At 36.9% G+C, this 17095-nt stretch overlaps 1 protein-coding gene across 1 annotated transcript in view; it reads right to left on the bottom strand.

Moving 5' to 3' along the window:
* Positions 1-17095, bottom strand: part of DOCK4 (dedicator of cytokinesis 4) — a 262201-nt gene that overhangs the window by 168702 nt on the left and 76404 nt on the right. Inside the window, exons 2-4 of the mRNA XM_075493937.1 lie at positions 3900-3983; positions 2849-2889; positions 357-412 (exon numbers count right to left, since the gene is read on the bottom strand). Coding sequence (XP_075350052.1) covers positions 357-412; positions 2849-2889; positions 3900-3983 — 181 coding nt within the window. The remainder of the gene's footprint in view (positions 1-356; positions 413-2848; positions 2890-3899; positions 3984-17095) is intronic.

Here is a 17095-nt window from a genome sequence, read left to right as displayed (position 1 = left end):
CTTAAACAGTAGGTTAATTCTGTACAGAATAACTTCTTCTAATTAAGGCAATACCTTTTTCAAGCCAAACTTAACAACAGGAAGTGAAAACATGCAATTGTTTTCTCTTTCCTCTAGACAATACAGACTGATATTCCCAATTGTGCTCCATGTCTTCTCAGAATACATCACTCCAATTTTATGACCATGCAGGAATATCAGGTTAGCTAAGGACAACCATTTCAAATCCTGTGGCAGTAAACTGAAGTTAAGATGATATAATATAACGAAATCACCACTTTACCTTATAAGCAAAAGATCTTTGGTACAAGTAACTGACCATATTTAAATATTTGAATCCAGAACATTTCACCTACCCTTTGTTCTTAACACACGCATTTTTCAAGTGTATGTAGTTGGATGGAAATATGCCCTGAAAAATAAAATAGTTTAGGTAAAAAGAAAAAGTCTCCCCTTATATGAGTTTGGAGTACCATTTAGTATCATTTAATATGCAAATGTGTGCTGAATTAAAAGTCCTCCAAATAATTACCAAAAACATGCACAAAAAAAGAATGCAATATATACTCAGTATAGGTCTAACAGAAACTAAAATGTCATATTCAGTAGAGTTTAAATCCTTCAATACTTCAGAAAATGACACAATATACACGTGTAGAACATGTAGAAGATCGCTTGAGAGCTCACTTATCCTAGATGATTTTGTTAATTATTCCAACCTTGACAAGAAATGGACCAACTGTGGGGGGTAATGTCTTACCAACAGTGTCTTAAAAATAGTATCTTCAGATAGAGATTTTCAAATTAAAGCAAAATAAATAAAGTTAACAAAGTTCAATAAAAATAAAGTTAAGTTAATAAAGAAAGTCAAAATAAAGTTTTATTTGGTGGCTACTATGCCCTGCAGCGCATGGGAAAGCTGTGGTAGATGCCTACCAAAGAGCCCCAGTGTCCTGACAGGAGTGGTCCTTTTCTAGTTCTTTAAGGGCTCTCCACTTGTTTTGAACAGACAGCATTGCTGCAACAGTCATACTGCTCTTACAGTGCACTAACCTTCATAAATCAGAACAATAAGCAAAATGAAGCAATTCAGCTTCAAGCTTCTGGCTGGGAATGTAATACACTACAACTCGTTACACAATGCAGTGAGGGAAAATACATATATGTTCTCTTTATAATAAGCACAGCTGCATACAGCTTTCCTTTGTGATGATGGTGCCCCATTTTCTTTTAACAGAGATGTTAGACCTTTGACAAAAACGCATCTAATATGTAGAGGCAACTGCCCTTGTAAATGCTCCTACTCCTCTATAATGTAAAGTAGTTCAGGAGAGCATCTCCCAAGGACAGTAAGATGTACAGCCTTGCACTTATAACGATGTGCCAGACAAGAGGATGGCTGCATATGCACATTTATTGTAGACCAGCGGCCACAGATAATTCCTTTGAGTGTCAAAGCTGGGAGAATAACAAGGGAAGAATCTTGACAGAGCAATACCAATAACAAGTGGAGTTACAAGGTGCTCTTATTATTTTACTTTTGGAGAGACTCCCTCCAAAAATCCAATTCAGAAAACTGTTTGCATTCACACTAGGAAAGCAGAAAACATGTATCTCATTTCTTCACACATCAAGTCATGTTTAGAAAACCTATTCATAACTTCTATCAACACATTTGACAGACCACAAAGCAAGACTGACAGCAAGCATGTGGTGAGAATTGCAACAAAAGACACAGAAGATGCAGTAAGAAATCCCAACTGCTCGTCTTATAAATCAAATTGCAATATATATCAATGAGGTCAAAGTAGTAAACATCAGATTAGATTCTGTGGCTAAATTTATTGTTCACATTGACCTTCCATACAAAGCAAAGGAAATTTATGTGAGCAGAGACTGCAGGCCTAGGCACAAAAGGCCAATGTCTTATGAGCCTTTTGAGAATGAGAAACTTTTGAAAGTAACGTATATGTGCCCTATTTTGCAGCTGAAGAGGCTTGGAAATGAAGAGAGTAAAAAAAGAGTGAAGCTTACAATGCGGGTTAAAGGAGCAACAGATGATTTAAGATCTTTCTTCAATGGCTTTAATAAGACTAAAATCTCTAGTACTGTGTTGAGAAAAAAAAGGAATCTTGAAATAGTTTCCCGTGAAAAACAAAATCTTTACAGTCACAGAGGCAAGTCAACAGGAGAGATTAAGAAAATAGAAAGACAAATAAGATAGGTAAAGCTTAAACATATTCAACATTAACAAATGCTGAAATATGAATTTCATAATATTTCATGTCTGAATGCAGAAAAAAAATAGATCAGTGAAGTCTGGTTTAGAGTACTATCAGCTATACGACTATGGAAATCAAAGACTACACATCAAAGAAAAATAAAATGAACCATATATTTTACATGACAATACATATCTTTTATTCAACTGATACTCTGCACGTGGCTCCTATAAACTAGCTGTCTCCACTGGCTGCTCTAAATTAATTCATAACATCAAGAAAAATAGGCACAGTCTAACCAACTTTTCCAACAGTATTTACAATTTGTATTCTCAGTAGTCTTTTCCCTTCAACTTCGCTTCCTCTGAGTTCACAATTTAAAAATCAGAAATAAAAAAATTCACCAGAGCCTCAGATTTGTACAGTGTATCATCCTAATACATAGGAGTATTTCAGAAGTGTAATCCATGTCCAAATCTAATTAAAGCAATATCAATAATATACTTAACATTAAGCTCTAGTTTTCTTTTAAGAGTAAATATCATATACTTACATGGAGACTATAAACTTTTAAAAAGTAAATATATGTTTTTGCCAATGAATGCAAAACTGCAATTGACCTTTACCTTAACATTGGGGTTTTTTAAGGCAAATCCTCTGTACCACCCTGTGAAGAAAGAACATTTTGCTTTTTAAAGTATGCAAATCATTTCCATATGTAAAACAGATTTCATCTTTCCCTTTTGGACAGATATGACAATTACACAGTGCTGTCAGACTGCACTCATATAAAAGACTTTCCATACAATGAAAGGTATTTTGTTTAAACCAGCTCATATTCAGATGACTTAATTCACACAATTTCAGGAATTATTCTTTAATCCTGCATCCCCAAAGGTTTCTAACAATGTAACCCAGGTACACTTTGCACTAGACACCACACCAGACAAAAGGAAAATGGTTTCATATTCTCTGTAAACATTTACAAATCATTTTTGGACTTCATGTTCTAAATCTATCAACCACATTACTATAAAAAATTTGTAATATACCTGATTCAAAAGAACAGTTCCTATGCCTTCTGTAAGAAAATTTCTTACAAGGCTAACAGTATATAATCCTGATATGAAACCAAAAAATACCTATATAATCCTAAATGATCAAAAAAATCATATTGACAGACAAGCCTTAGGTAACTTATTAAGGAGGCAGATTATGGAAAAAAATACAACTTTCTTTCTCTTACACTAGTTACGGACATTTGCTAGAATCATGTTAGTACTGTCTACCTCAGAACAGAGGCAGAAGAGAATGTCTACACTGCTTTAAGATTTAAACTTATGACTTTTAATTCATTTGAAAGGGTCTTGATGGCAGCCAGGCTTCCCTTGGAAATACCAAGAATGCAGAAGAATCACAATAACTCCTTGCTGTTTTAACTGTTATCCTCTATGAATGTTTATTAAACAGGGAGATTAAATAAAAAGAATGAACTGCAAATTAATTATTGTAGGAATTAGACCTCATTGGAATTGTGAAAAAAGTGAAGATGCCAGAATGTGTTATATTATTGACTTAAAAATGTGTTAATTTAAGAAAATAAATAAATAGTAATGGGGTCCAAATCAACAGCATACGAAATTTCATTATCACTGGAATTCCAACCTATGAACTCACCATCACACTTCTCTAATATTTGAACGGTGTCTCCAATCTCCAGTGATAGGCCATGTGGGACTGTCCCTCGAAAACCAGCTATTACTGAAAAAGATAAAAGTTTCAATTATTTACAACATTAAAATATAAATTATTATTCCTCTTGTTAATAAAAATAGTATATTAACAGGGGAAGCTAAATGCTAGAACAAACAGGCTTACTGAAATTTAATAAGCTGTAGAAAGAATCAGAGGTTAAGCCACTTTTATGAGCAGAAAATTTTAAATACAGGACTTGGAAAAAACCTGAAACACTTACAGACCTACTATACATAAATGGAAAGCTTGTAGTGGAGAACACTGTTAGCTACACCATAACTACCCCGAAGGACAGAAACTGTTTTATTCCAAATGCTCACACTAACACATATCAGGCCTCAGAATTTTGCAAGCTGAAAGCAAACTTTTTGTTGCCATCTATACCACGCACACGCCACAACAGGAAAACCTTATTTCACATTCACTTCATGGATGCTTAGAAGACCCAACCTTCCATATAATCCCAAATATAGGAAATGGTTATGGGGTGGAGACCAGTAAAGTGTGCTGTTCATTAAAATATGTTAAGTGCACACACAGTCTCCCTTGCAGCCTTCCAGAAGCCAGTGAAGCCCAGGTCATGAGCTCAGGCTGGGACAAGAGCTACACAAATGGGCTTCTCTTGCTGGAGATAAAACATGCCTCAGAAACAAAACATCCACCAGAGCAGTGATGTTCCCAAATACTTACAATGGTCAAATTTTAAGTCTTATATTGTTACTGCTAAAAAAAATAGCCAGCTATTTTTTCACTCACAACCAAAATATAACACTCATAAGACACTCAGAATGCTCATTCCTACAAATGCTAAAAATCCATTAATGTGCTAGATAGCAATTCAGCTATTCAACCTTACTGTATCTGAAATTCTGAATTAAAATATTGCCTAATTCAGGCCATGAGACCAAGCAAGTGATTTTGATTCTCTGTATTGTAATATTCTTTTGGAGCTTAATTTTGAAGTTGAAGAGGAAAATGGCCTTCTACCAATATCAGCAGGGCATGATGCACAAAATTACTTAGCGGCCTAACAGCAGTCTTGCTGCTATCAAATATCTATCCACCTAGACAGGAAAACCAAATCTCACAGCAAAGTAAAAAAAACCACCAACTCAAGAGGTGTGAGAACAAGTCTTCACATGCAAAAGCCAAAAGGAAACCCCATGGGTGCAGATATGCATATAAAGTAACTACTCTTCCATCAAAGGACCAGCAAGATTTTGAGTCACAAGAATCCATTTTGGAGACTCTTGCCTGCTGTCAGAGGTCTCTCCCGCCACAGGCAGAGACTACACTCAAACGCAATATAACCTGTCATCCACCGCCTGTGCTTGTCACGTCGTTCGTCAAAGGCAGCAGGAGAAATTAGCTGTCAGCAACCACAGAAAATTCATTTGTGAATCTTTCCCAGAAAGTTCCAGATTTTAAGAGTAAACCAGCAGGATATGGTTTATACTATACGATGGCATGTATAAAAATGTACAAAAAGTACATTTTTGCCAAATCTTTCTTCAGAATCTGAAGGCTTCAAAACTCACTGAATTCAATCATCACTTCAATCAGCGCTAAATCATCACTGTGCTTAACCCATGGTCTTTATTTATCCCTTTGACAAATGCCTGTGAGATTATGTGCCTGCTCAGTCCCTAAGAGTTTGATATAACATGTGACAAGTATTTGTAGCATTGAGCTCCCCCCCCCCGCCCCGGCATGTGTATTGAATCAATCTCTATTCATTTTGGTGCTCCTCCTACTCTCCAAGATATTTACACAGAACTAAAATACACTGAGATAAGCATTATGAAATAAAAAAAGCTACTTTGGTTCCCCCACCATGATCAAGTACACCATTTAAGAAGGTTAGTTGCAAGACAGCATTTGTACATTGAAAAAGTTTGTCTAAGAGTTGAAAAATGAGAATTTTGCAATTAATTTTTATACAGAGATCTAAAAATTAAAACAGCTTTTTAACTATGAACAAATTAAAATAAAACCAAAACTCCCTGAATATCAATACAATGTATATCTAAATTCCTCTGTGGCACTGGAATAACAGGAGTCATTCTGGTCACCTTTCTAGCTTGCAAGAAGCAAAACCAAATTATGAAGCCTGCCAAAATAGCACCTACAACCACGGAAATAAAATCAAGGAATTAACAGGAGAAGCATGCAAAACCAAACCAAACCAAACCCTTGTGTGTTATTACACTTGTGAGATGTCTTATTTTTAAACTCCATGAGATAAAAAAGAATGACAGTAATTTTCTCCTTAAGAGCCAATATATCCTGTCACATTGTTATGATCTGACTTTGCTGTGACATTCAGTTTTTATTACTTAGTTACTAGATCTGTTAAAGATCTTCTTTTCTTTTCTAAGAGAAGTTTCAAAAAAACCTTTTAGGACAAAAAAAGATTGAAATCTGACACAGTGTAGAAAATAGCTAGAATTAGTTTTAGAGCACGTATAGAAGGAAAAAAAATATACCTTGAAATATCTTCTAGAAGGATAGCCTGCAGAGTACCAGAAAAAGAAAGGAAGAAATGAGGGCATCACCTGTACCACTGAGCCAGCACATTCACCCGATCCACTCACAAAACTCTGGCTGGATTCTTGCAGGGGTCTTGCAGTGAGGTCAGGCTCAAAACAGACAGCCCATGGTCTTTAGCAATGCCACTCAAAACAAAAGAAAGTGCACTGCCGAGCAGCAGAGAATTTAATGCAAAGCACAGGAATCCACAGATAAACTTATCAGACAAATGTTTGTTTGGCTAACTTTCTACTAATCAAGTCATGTTACAGAATGAGGACCAAGACAGAAGGTGGATATTTATGTCTTTTTAGTTTATCTGTGGGGTATATACATAGTAGACTACAGGGAGGATAACGATGAAGTCATGGAAGGAGGTAGTTACAGTTCCACCAGAGAAGATCCCAGGGTTCCGTGGCTCATCTAGGACACAGGATTTTTAACCAAGCCATGATATAAATTTGATGTATTGAATCTCTTGCCCTTTCCTCCAATGACCACATTGTTCTGCAAGACTTTGCAGATGCTCCTTAATTCTTTCTCCTAGTAGTCGTAAGTATATAATTAATGACTCTGCGGTGACCGTGGCTTAAAGTGTTCTCAACCTAACTTGAGAGCAGTACACATTTATCATACTCATAGAACTGTACTTTTTCTATATACAGCATTCGCCGAGCCATGTGCATCAAATATGCACCATTTTCATTCTTATAACAACAGTAGCAGATATGGTTATCACCTTCTCTCACTTCCATTGCAACTGGATAGCAGAGACCTTAGAAAAGGAGGACGGACAGGAGAAATCCACTCTGAATATAGCTCACCTACCAATATCTGCAGTCTTTGCAGATGCGCTGTCCACATACATGTCCCCAGGAAGTTAAGTATCAAAAGCACTTACATCTAGATACATTTTTTTGTCATTGTAGTACCTGAAGGTCACAAAAATGTCCTGTTTCTGTTTCAAGCACTGGCATAGTGATTGATGCCCTCTTCAATTACCTCTCAGCCATGGGAGAAATGTGGAACTCCACAATAAAAGTTTGTAGGAGGATATATTCTCAGAAACATTTTAGAAACTGAGTTCAAATACAGCAGCCAGCTGGCATTATTAAATATTTTCTTGCTGCCACAGGGTACTCGGAGGATAAGAAAGCAAGACAACAACACAGGACACAAAAAACTAATCTGTACAGAAGGTGAAATCATATGGAGAGAACTACAGTGACATGCAATATGAAAGCTGTTTTGGGTTTAATGCCAAGCTTAAAATTTTTAGGGTATCGCAGGTGCAGTGAATCCCATTTGATGGGTTAATGAAATAACATTCATTAATGACATTCAATGAAATAACCTATTTCTGTGAGAACTATGGAGAGATAATCAGAAAGAGAAGAATCTTTATGAGATAACCAGTTAAGTTACCTGTCTGTGATTAATCAGATTAAATTAATCTGTCTGCTAAAATTAATCAAATATGCTAATATTTTCTTAATATTCTTCTTCTACATTTCAATAGAACAGAGCCAATGAAGAGTGTGACATAAGACCTTACAAGACATCCTTTCTATGTGTTTCACAAAGTTTTTCACTACAAGGAGATGTGTGAATAATTGGAAAGAGGTTTCCAATCCTTACCTTCACGTCAGACCACCATTGCAATTAGGAAAAAGAAGAAAAAGAAGGAATAATCTGATGGAGCTCTTATGTTCAGCTTCTCAAAAGAAACTTCGTCTTTCTGCTCTCATTCAAATCACAGCCTGTCTGTGCTCACCGTTGGACAGTTTTACATGTGCAAGCACCTGGCATATAAAGAGATCAATCTAAGTCCAAGGTCTTAATTAAAGCCTAAACTAAGTTTTTTGGTGCAGGAACTCACTTTCTGTTCATCTAGAGCACAGATAGCATTGCTGTTCTAAGACATAAAACGAGATTCTTTTTGTACTTGCAACTAGTGCATTCAAATCTTACATGTGAGTTAGCATTATAAAGACGCATTTGAGACTCAACAAGAGCATGTAGGATTTCATGGCTGGCTTGACTTTTTGTTTACAAGATGAAAATGTCTCCCCGCATAGGATGCAATGTGACATGGTGCTCAAGACGCCCCCCTGTCACAAGTTAAAATTAAGCTCAACACTATGAAAGGAGACACACAGTACACTGCAGTTCCTGGCAGGACGTACACCCCCACATATAAAGGAATCAGTAGCAGGAGAGGCAACATCTACAGCAACTACTAAATACCTCAAAGATGAGCATTTGTACTACAATAGCAGACTCAGGTTTCATATAATAAAAAACAGTCCTTCAACTGAAGAAAGAGGAAGGGGGAAAGGATGCGGGGTGGAAAAATGTAAATTACTTTAATAATTACTTTAATAATTACTTGGCCATATTATGCACGCTAAATGCTGGAGTGAAAAAACAGACTCCAGTTCAATGCCCTAAGTCATGATGCCCCAACTATCAGAGGTAGCATATGAACCACACAGAAACGTGGTAAAAACACACTGGAAAATAACGCATTTGGAGTGTGGGTACACTGCGTCAGAGGGACTGGTTTTGACGGGAAGCAAGATGCTCTGACAGAAAAGGAAATGATTAGCTGGTAACAGGGGTGGTGGCCCACTTCAAAGTTTTGTTTGGGGTTACATTCTCAAAATTTTTATGCCTGTTCTTCTGCACATAAGAACTAACAAGGCAGACATTGTTGTTCCTTTCCTCCTAATAGACAACCAGAAGCTATTATTGATTCCAGATATTATCTGCTATAATTGAAATCAGGTCCTCTTGGTGACAAAAGCAATTTTAAAAGTTTTTATTCTGCACTTAAAGTGCCATTCTTTCACCGATTGAGACTTTCAGGCACAACCATTTCAAGGGGTTTCTTTTCTATTCAACAGCTGAAAAAACAATCAAAAAAGCTGTAATAAATTAAATCAGGGAGCTTCTAACATTATAAAGTTATTATATTAGTTAAAACAATCATTTACTGTTGCACTTTTCCTTTATGATGGAAAATTGAGCATGTTTTAATGCATTTTTTTAGCTGATGAGTAATGATGTGTATATATTACCTTTGAGGAAGGCTCTGATTCAGTGGCCTTTATTGCAGAAATGTAAAAAACTATCCTTTGATATGTACTTATGGATAGTAAATACAACAGACATCTGGCACTGTAAGCAGCTGCAGAAAATGCAACATTAGAGAGCACATCATCAGGACAGCCATTAAAAAAAAAAAAAAAATCAGACCAACAGGATACTGTTTGTAAATCCATGTCTGAACCTACTGACCACTGGCAAGCAATGCAAGCAGTATTTTGCGGCACAGGGATCTCCTGAGCCAGACTTATTTCTGTGTTCAACAACCATTGATGGATTTTTCTTCTATGAATTTGCCTAACCAGGCTTTACATGCATCATAACGTCAATATCCACAAACTCACAGTAAGCTTTCCAGTTTAAATATGCTTCACAGAAAAAAAAGTCTTCCTTTTGTTTTACAGTGCCACTTCAAATTTCATCTCATGTCCCCTTGTTCTTGTGGGAAAGTTTGAATAAGCAACCTCTTGTCACCCTCTCTGCACCTTAGCTGTACCTTTTCCAGGATGAAGCTTTTTCTCCTCAAAAGAAGCTGAAGATAAATAATTTCAAATTTCAATAAACAGAATATACATGAATGTTAGTTTCAATAACAGCAGTGATCCTTAAGTGTCTTCCAGATTACTGAGGATAAACTCTCTCAAATTTATATTGAAATGAAAGAATGCAAGTTCTCCTGCCTGTGTCTGTACACCACAATTAAAAGGATCAAACGCATAGCCCAGATGATGACAGTCCAGGACTTCTGAGCCATGTGTGGCTTTTGAATATCTCAAGTGCTGCTCACATGCAACAGTCAATTGTTCTTAAGAGATGAGCACTTGCATGGAATTTTCCTAATAATTTTCCTAATTTAATGAACAGCTATTCATGAAAATACCTCAAGGCACATCAAATATCAAAAAAGTTTGTATCAATGTCCAAGCTTTGAAATACTATATAAAGTAGAATACTTATATACAACTGTTCCTCACTTGTCTGAAAAACAAAACAAAACCATCTGGAATTCCTACTGCTAATAGCAGCAGCTATTTATACAGATAAGGCAAATGCCAAGTCTGAAATACACAAAGGACACAGAGCTGCAGCAGATCGCAATCCCTCCTGTGCTGGTCTCAACATTTGAATTCAGCAAGGTAATCACTTTCAAATCCCTGATTACAATGCTGCCAAAAACCATGGGACAATTCTAACATAGATAATCAGTTTGGTGTGATTGTCTGAACATTTGTCAAGCTTTCCTCATCCTGCATCTCAGCTACAGGCAGGAACTTTATCTCTTTGATAATACCTTGATTGGTTCTCCCAATACCTGCAAACATTTTTGCTACCCTTTTCCTTTGGGTACCCTAGCTATTAGGCACTATATCTTAGAAAAGAACGCTAAAAGTAACAAGTGATGGCACCTATTTGCTGTTGAGAATGCCTGCCAATCTAGGACACCAAAACTGGAATAATTCAGCATGTACCACCAGGGTCCCTATCCTTGCAGGTATGAGACTTCATTAATTGTTTTCCTTCTTCTATCAAATAGCTAGTTAAGCCCTTTATATTTCTTGAACTCCTGCTGCATCTTGTCCCTGCTAAAAGCAATTTCTTGATTTGCATTAGTTCTGGAACCAGGAATTTAAAAGTAAAAAGAAAATAAAACAAACAGGTCTTTACAAGTCTAGAAAATCTAGTACACCTTAGAGTCTATGAATAGATGATAAAGCTCCTCCCTATGAATTCGCTGAGGAGTCTCCTTCTCCACAGAGAAGGAATGTCAATGTAAAACCTGTCAGAGGCATCACAGTAGAATAGGTGGAGTCAGTACTATCAGGTATAGATTTCATGCATTCAATCAAATTATAATAAAGAAACTAGTCTACATGCAGTTCAACCAGCTGGTCTAACTTACAGTTCTCTAATGTAGAGCTACAGATGCAGTATCAATGCACTAAAACTGCTATCTTGAACAGTCAGTGTGGATTAAGTGTCATTTTCCTTCATTACTTGGAAACAGCAACAGCTTAAAAATCCAGCTAGTAGAAAGGAGTAAGTGGAAAAAAGTAGATTATGTTAAAATGACATTATCTATGGGAACAACCTTTTTTAGTGATTAATGTAGTTATTTTTAACTATGACTTATTAAGACTAAGTATTTCCAAAGTTCTAAGCATTTTCAAACTTTGTTAAGTAATTGCCTTAATTTTTAATAGCATGATCAAGGAATAAAGTTATTGCTATTTAACTTTAACTTGAAAAAGTCTTCATGTTTTGTTCATAGCCTTTGGGGAACCAAAGTTTCTGATTAAAACCAAATAAACCACCAAGGTTTTCTGTAACCTCCTGTAAGTGTCAGGTATGGTAAAGAAGGAAGGTTAATGTATTCACAGCACAAGTGCATCGTCTGAGGTCCATCGAAGCCAAAGTCCTGTGATCATAGATACCAGATCTCATGACAACTCTTCAGTGCATTTTGGACCTCATTAAAGCATGAAGTGGTGCTCACCAAAACCTCCAAAAAGTTCAGTTTAAGAGACACAAAATTCTACATGATTTCAAATCCAGATCCATGCTGATACTTTTGTATATGCCGGAAGGTTCGCTGGCTACCTGTCACATCCCTACAAAGCCAGCAGAAATTGAAAGGGAAAATTAAATGCCTCAGATAATTATAGACACAGGAGATATCTCCTAGAAAACACTTGACTTTTTGCAGAATAATACGAAGACAATTATTTTAAAGTAGGCCTTGAATAGATTCGTACATCCTTACAAATTCATACTGACTTAATGCAAGAACACTGGGTACAGCCCAAAGTCTAATGACCAGACATTTCCCCATTCTCCTCTTTCCTCTCCAAAAGCATTATAACACAACGTGATGCTCTGAACTTGGCAGACATAACTTCACAGCCTGTAACAAACTGCAAGTAGCACCATGCAAACCCAAGCTCAGAAGAGCTGTAGTCTTGTGAACTGCAAAGCAAACAGGACCGCCGTGCAAGCTGCAGCATTACTTGTCACCAACTATCAGAGCCACCCAAGAGGAACACAGTTAGATGACAGTACAGTAGCTGAGAAACTCCATGTGTTTGGTATCAAAGAGTTTGGCAAATGAGACTGGTTTCCACGTAATATTTCACTGTTTATTCCCATTCAAGTAATAAATAGCATTCAAGGAAGCCAAGAAAAGCAGAGCATAAATTTTCTTCACTAATACAAGAGAAACAGAGCACCCATCTTCCACAGCAAAATTTTTCTAACAGACAGGTCCATCAAATGGCCTTATCAATGAAACACTGTCCAGTTTTCTTCTATTTCCTTTGGAAGAGCAGGGTTTAACTCTGTACTTGACCTGCTATCTGTGGAAGACAATTAAAAAAAAAAAAAAATCACTGGAAAACCAGTGGAACTTAAACATACACACATACACACCAAAAAATCAACACATCCTGCAATTTTCGATGCCATTACTTTTAAGCTTGTCTGGTCTCATTATATTTCAGTTGAGTTTTAGTCTCGTGGTAATCTGTATTTCTCTAACATTCAACCATTTCATTATAAATTTATTTTACGTATTTTCATTTTACCACTGAGAGTTCTGTTTATTTTGACTTTAACATACCTGCAATGTTCTCTTTAGCATTTTATAACTCAAGAAATTATTCTGCTTTTGTAAGCTATGAGCATTAACCGCATTGCTACTTACAATGCATATTTATTATATGTCAATTTTTTCTGCACATCAAAAATTATTGGAATATGGTTTTAATCATGAGTAGTCATATCTTCAGTAATGAAACAAAAACCCTACCAACTTATGCAATAAGCAAATTGTGCAATTTAGCTAACATTAAAAATAAACCGTAATTGTGAGCTTCTGTAGCCTGTCCTACAGGTCAGTCAATTCTCTGTAGATACGAACTCAGTATCAGAAAACCTCTTGAAAGACAGGACCGTTTGGCAAGGTGTGTAATTAAGTGCAACTAAGGAAGACAATGATTACAAATCACTTACAAGTACCCTGGCACATGTTTTTTATCTTAAATGAGGCAGAACTTTCTTGATCTAGTGTAATTGAGAGGTGTTTCAAATACACTGGAATACAGCTATCAGGACTAGTAAAGCAAAACTACTTTCTCCTGTGAAAATCCCCAGAGACTGCTGAAAGCAAGTTTAAACATCCCACTCTGGCTTTAAACTGGTTTATTAGGTTTTATGGTTGGAAATAACCACTGCACTTTTTCAGCCTGATTTCAATAGTTGAGCCAGCAGATTTCAGTGTATTTAGCCCTGCAGAGTTTCATCACTAATCCATAATCTCCATAAAGTGAAAACTTCAGGGATATTTAACGTAATCCCACAAATATCTTAAGATGTATGACCAAACAGAAATGTAACAAGTGCATACACTTTTTTCCTAATCAAAGCTCTGAAAAATAGAAAAACTACCTGGATGTATACTCTTAACATTATCTCTGTGGTGTTGCGGTGCACCTTCAGAAGTGCAACTGTAGGATCCTCTTGAAAAGTAAGAACCTTCACATTCTGCTCCTGCTTGCTTAAGAACAGCGCCTGTTACTCCAAAATCAAGGGTGAAGAGAGTTTAGGTTCAGTTGGCAGCGGTTTAGAAAAGCACACAAGAGCATGAGAAAAATGTATCTGAAAAGTATATGCAACCAATTAGGATAATGAAGATTGCTGACAAGGGGGCAATTAATCTGTTTCATGCTATGGGAGGAAGGAACTATACGAGCAAACGGTCCTCTCAGTGTTTATATTAAAATTCATTGCTGCATCTGAACATTTATCTTTTTATGTACAAGTACTTCAAGAGACAAGATGATTCTTTTGGTTTTTAACACCTTGGGAGAGTCACTAAAAATAACTACCATTGTAAGAGTTGTCTCCTTACCCCTTCCTCTAGATTTGGCACAGAAGCCTAGGAATACATTTCGGATACCACGGGCCCAGGAAAGCATGGAAAACAGTCATGTATTTCTAAGAAATTAGTACTGGGAGACACATGTTATCATCCTGCACCGTGAAATACTTCCTGAGTGAAACTAGTCAAGGTCTTGACAAACAACTGGGCAGCCCCAGGCAAACCAGACAGAGGTACTACTTTTCTTTTAGTATTAAGGAGTTTTCCCATCCTTCTCCAGATGAAAGAACCTACAGGACTCTTTCCTGAAACTCTTAAAAAAAAGAAAAACCACAAGAAGTAAAAACATTTCTTATTTTGTAAATAAGAAAAATGAGCAGAGACAGGTAAAAAGACTTGTGTCAGCCGGGTGTCTGCCAGCAGGTTAGGAACAAAGTTGAAATAAGCTAACTCAAATCAAGCAGATTTGCAATCTATCTGCTTGGCCACTGTCAACACCATTAAGCCACATTACGTACTTGTTTTGCACTGAACCGAGGTACAAAACTCACAGACTTAAAGGAAAAGAAGCTGCCAAACTTCACTTGAAAGGGGCATGGTCAAGGCAAGGAATGAAGGGAAATGAAAGTCAAGGCAAAACCAGTAGCAAAGAAGAGCAGAGCCTCCTCCCCGGAGGCTGCTGCCCTGGAAGGGACCGCTCCAGGGAGGGGCAGCAAACAGCAACTCCAGGGCTAGACTTGGCCACAGTGCCACAATTCATCAAGAGGGTCATCACGTCACATCACACACAGCTGATAATAATTATTACACTAATTTAAAATCATTCATTTTCTTAAATACTGGGGGGGGGGGGGGGGTGTCCTACAATTAATAGCCTCCTGGGGATCCAGATAGAATAACACAGGCCTCATGGGATTCATTCAGCATCCGAGGTAAGGAGAAGACAAAGTTGTATTTTCCTCCCATGCTTGAAAAGCCCTTCTGAAACAAGAATATGAAACTCGAGCAGAAGACCCCTTGCAAAAAGAGATTCTACAAATAAGTAAATTTTATGCAAATGAACATTTACTAAGTGATAAACCATAGCGATCATACCTTTGGTTGTTATGCATGTGGTTAAACAAATTATTTAGTCAGGTAGTGGAGTGCAAATGGACTTTTTCCATTGCACAGCCCTTAAAAATTTTATTTTTAACATCTTATTTCAGAAATTAGGCTTTTTGATTTTTGTTTGAACACCCTTAGAAAGGACATATTAATTCAGAAACTAATTGGCAGGGAGAAATCACCCAGACCTTACCATTGTCAATTATAAAAACCAAAACAATAATTACATATGTGACTGTACCATAAAGTATCTTGTCAGTGTCCTGCAGTTAATGCACAAAATGGCACTGTCCACAGAGAAAGTAAAGACAGAGTGTTGCAAATTACCCTGGGAATTCCTTACATTAGGTTTTCCTCTCTGCTATGAACACTAGCATCTCAGAAAGCAATTTATTCCTTAAATAAATGTTGATAAAAATAATTTACCACAATAAATACCCAGTTTTCTTCCTTCAAAGACTAACTCGCAGCTGTATGGTGCTGCAGGAAGAAAGCAGTATTGCCCAACAGCAATGACAGTGCTCAGGAATCCACTTGGCAAAAAAACAAGTGAAGAAACCATGCTTCCCACCAACGTAGCCTAAGAAAAAATTTCTTTCAGAGACTGGCAGTATATTACGCATAGAAGCAGGAGCAAGACACATCAAGCAGATAAGTCGGAGTTTTTATTTGCATCAAGAGGACCACCTCTACCCTATCTTACGCTCTATCTCAAAGGTCAATGCCTGAGATAATGGCTGTAGGTGCCACCATGACAATAAACAAGTAAACAAAAAACCTACAGTTAAGGTATAAGCAAAACTCTGCTTCCTGTGAGTCAGCTTGTGGCAAGTAGCACATGAAAACCAATGCATAGTATGTTCAAAGCTCCAAAGCATATATAAAACCAATTGCTGCAGTACTCAGAAGTTCTGCCACTACCAAAATCCATGGTAAAGCCCCCTTGCACAAAATTCTCTTCCAGATTTTTGGAATAAATGGAATAAGAAGAACCAGAAGAGGTTCTGGTTAGAGAAAGACAGGAAGGCTCATCAGGGGCATGCATCATCTTCCACTGCAGTAAAGAACTCAGCTTGGAAAAGAGATCTAACTGACAAGATATTACAGAGGTATGCAAATCACAAACGATAGGGGAAAATGAACATGAAATTATTATCCCCTTCTCCTCAAAGCATAATAACTTCAAGGAATGAATGGTCTGGCAGCAGGTTTGAAATGAACCAAATAACATTTTCACAAAAGCACAATCAAGTTATGGAACACCATTGTCACAGAACTCTGAGTCAAAAATAGGAGAAGTTTTAAAAAGGGGTTACAGATATAGGAGGACTTAAGTACAACAGTCCTAACGCACACTTTGGCTTTGGAAGTCTCTAAAAACTATGGTTAAATCTATATTTTCCTTATTTCTCTGCACACTTTCTCAACAGAGGATTAATGGACAGGTAAGACATCTGTGCCTTGATCCAGCTTGACAGTTGTTCAGTTCCTATACCGCACC

Source organism: Mycteria americana, chromosome 1 (assembly GCF_035582795.1).
Source record: "Mycteria americana isolate JAX WOST 10 ecotype Jacksonville Zoo and Gardens chromosome 1, USCA_MyAme_1.0, whole genome shotgun sequence".
NCBI classification, from domain to species: Eukaryota; Metazoa; Chordata; class Aves; order Ciconiiformes; family Ciconiidae; genus Mycteria; species Mycteria americana.
This window is presented reverse-complemented; position numbering and strand designations above follow the sequence as displayed.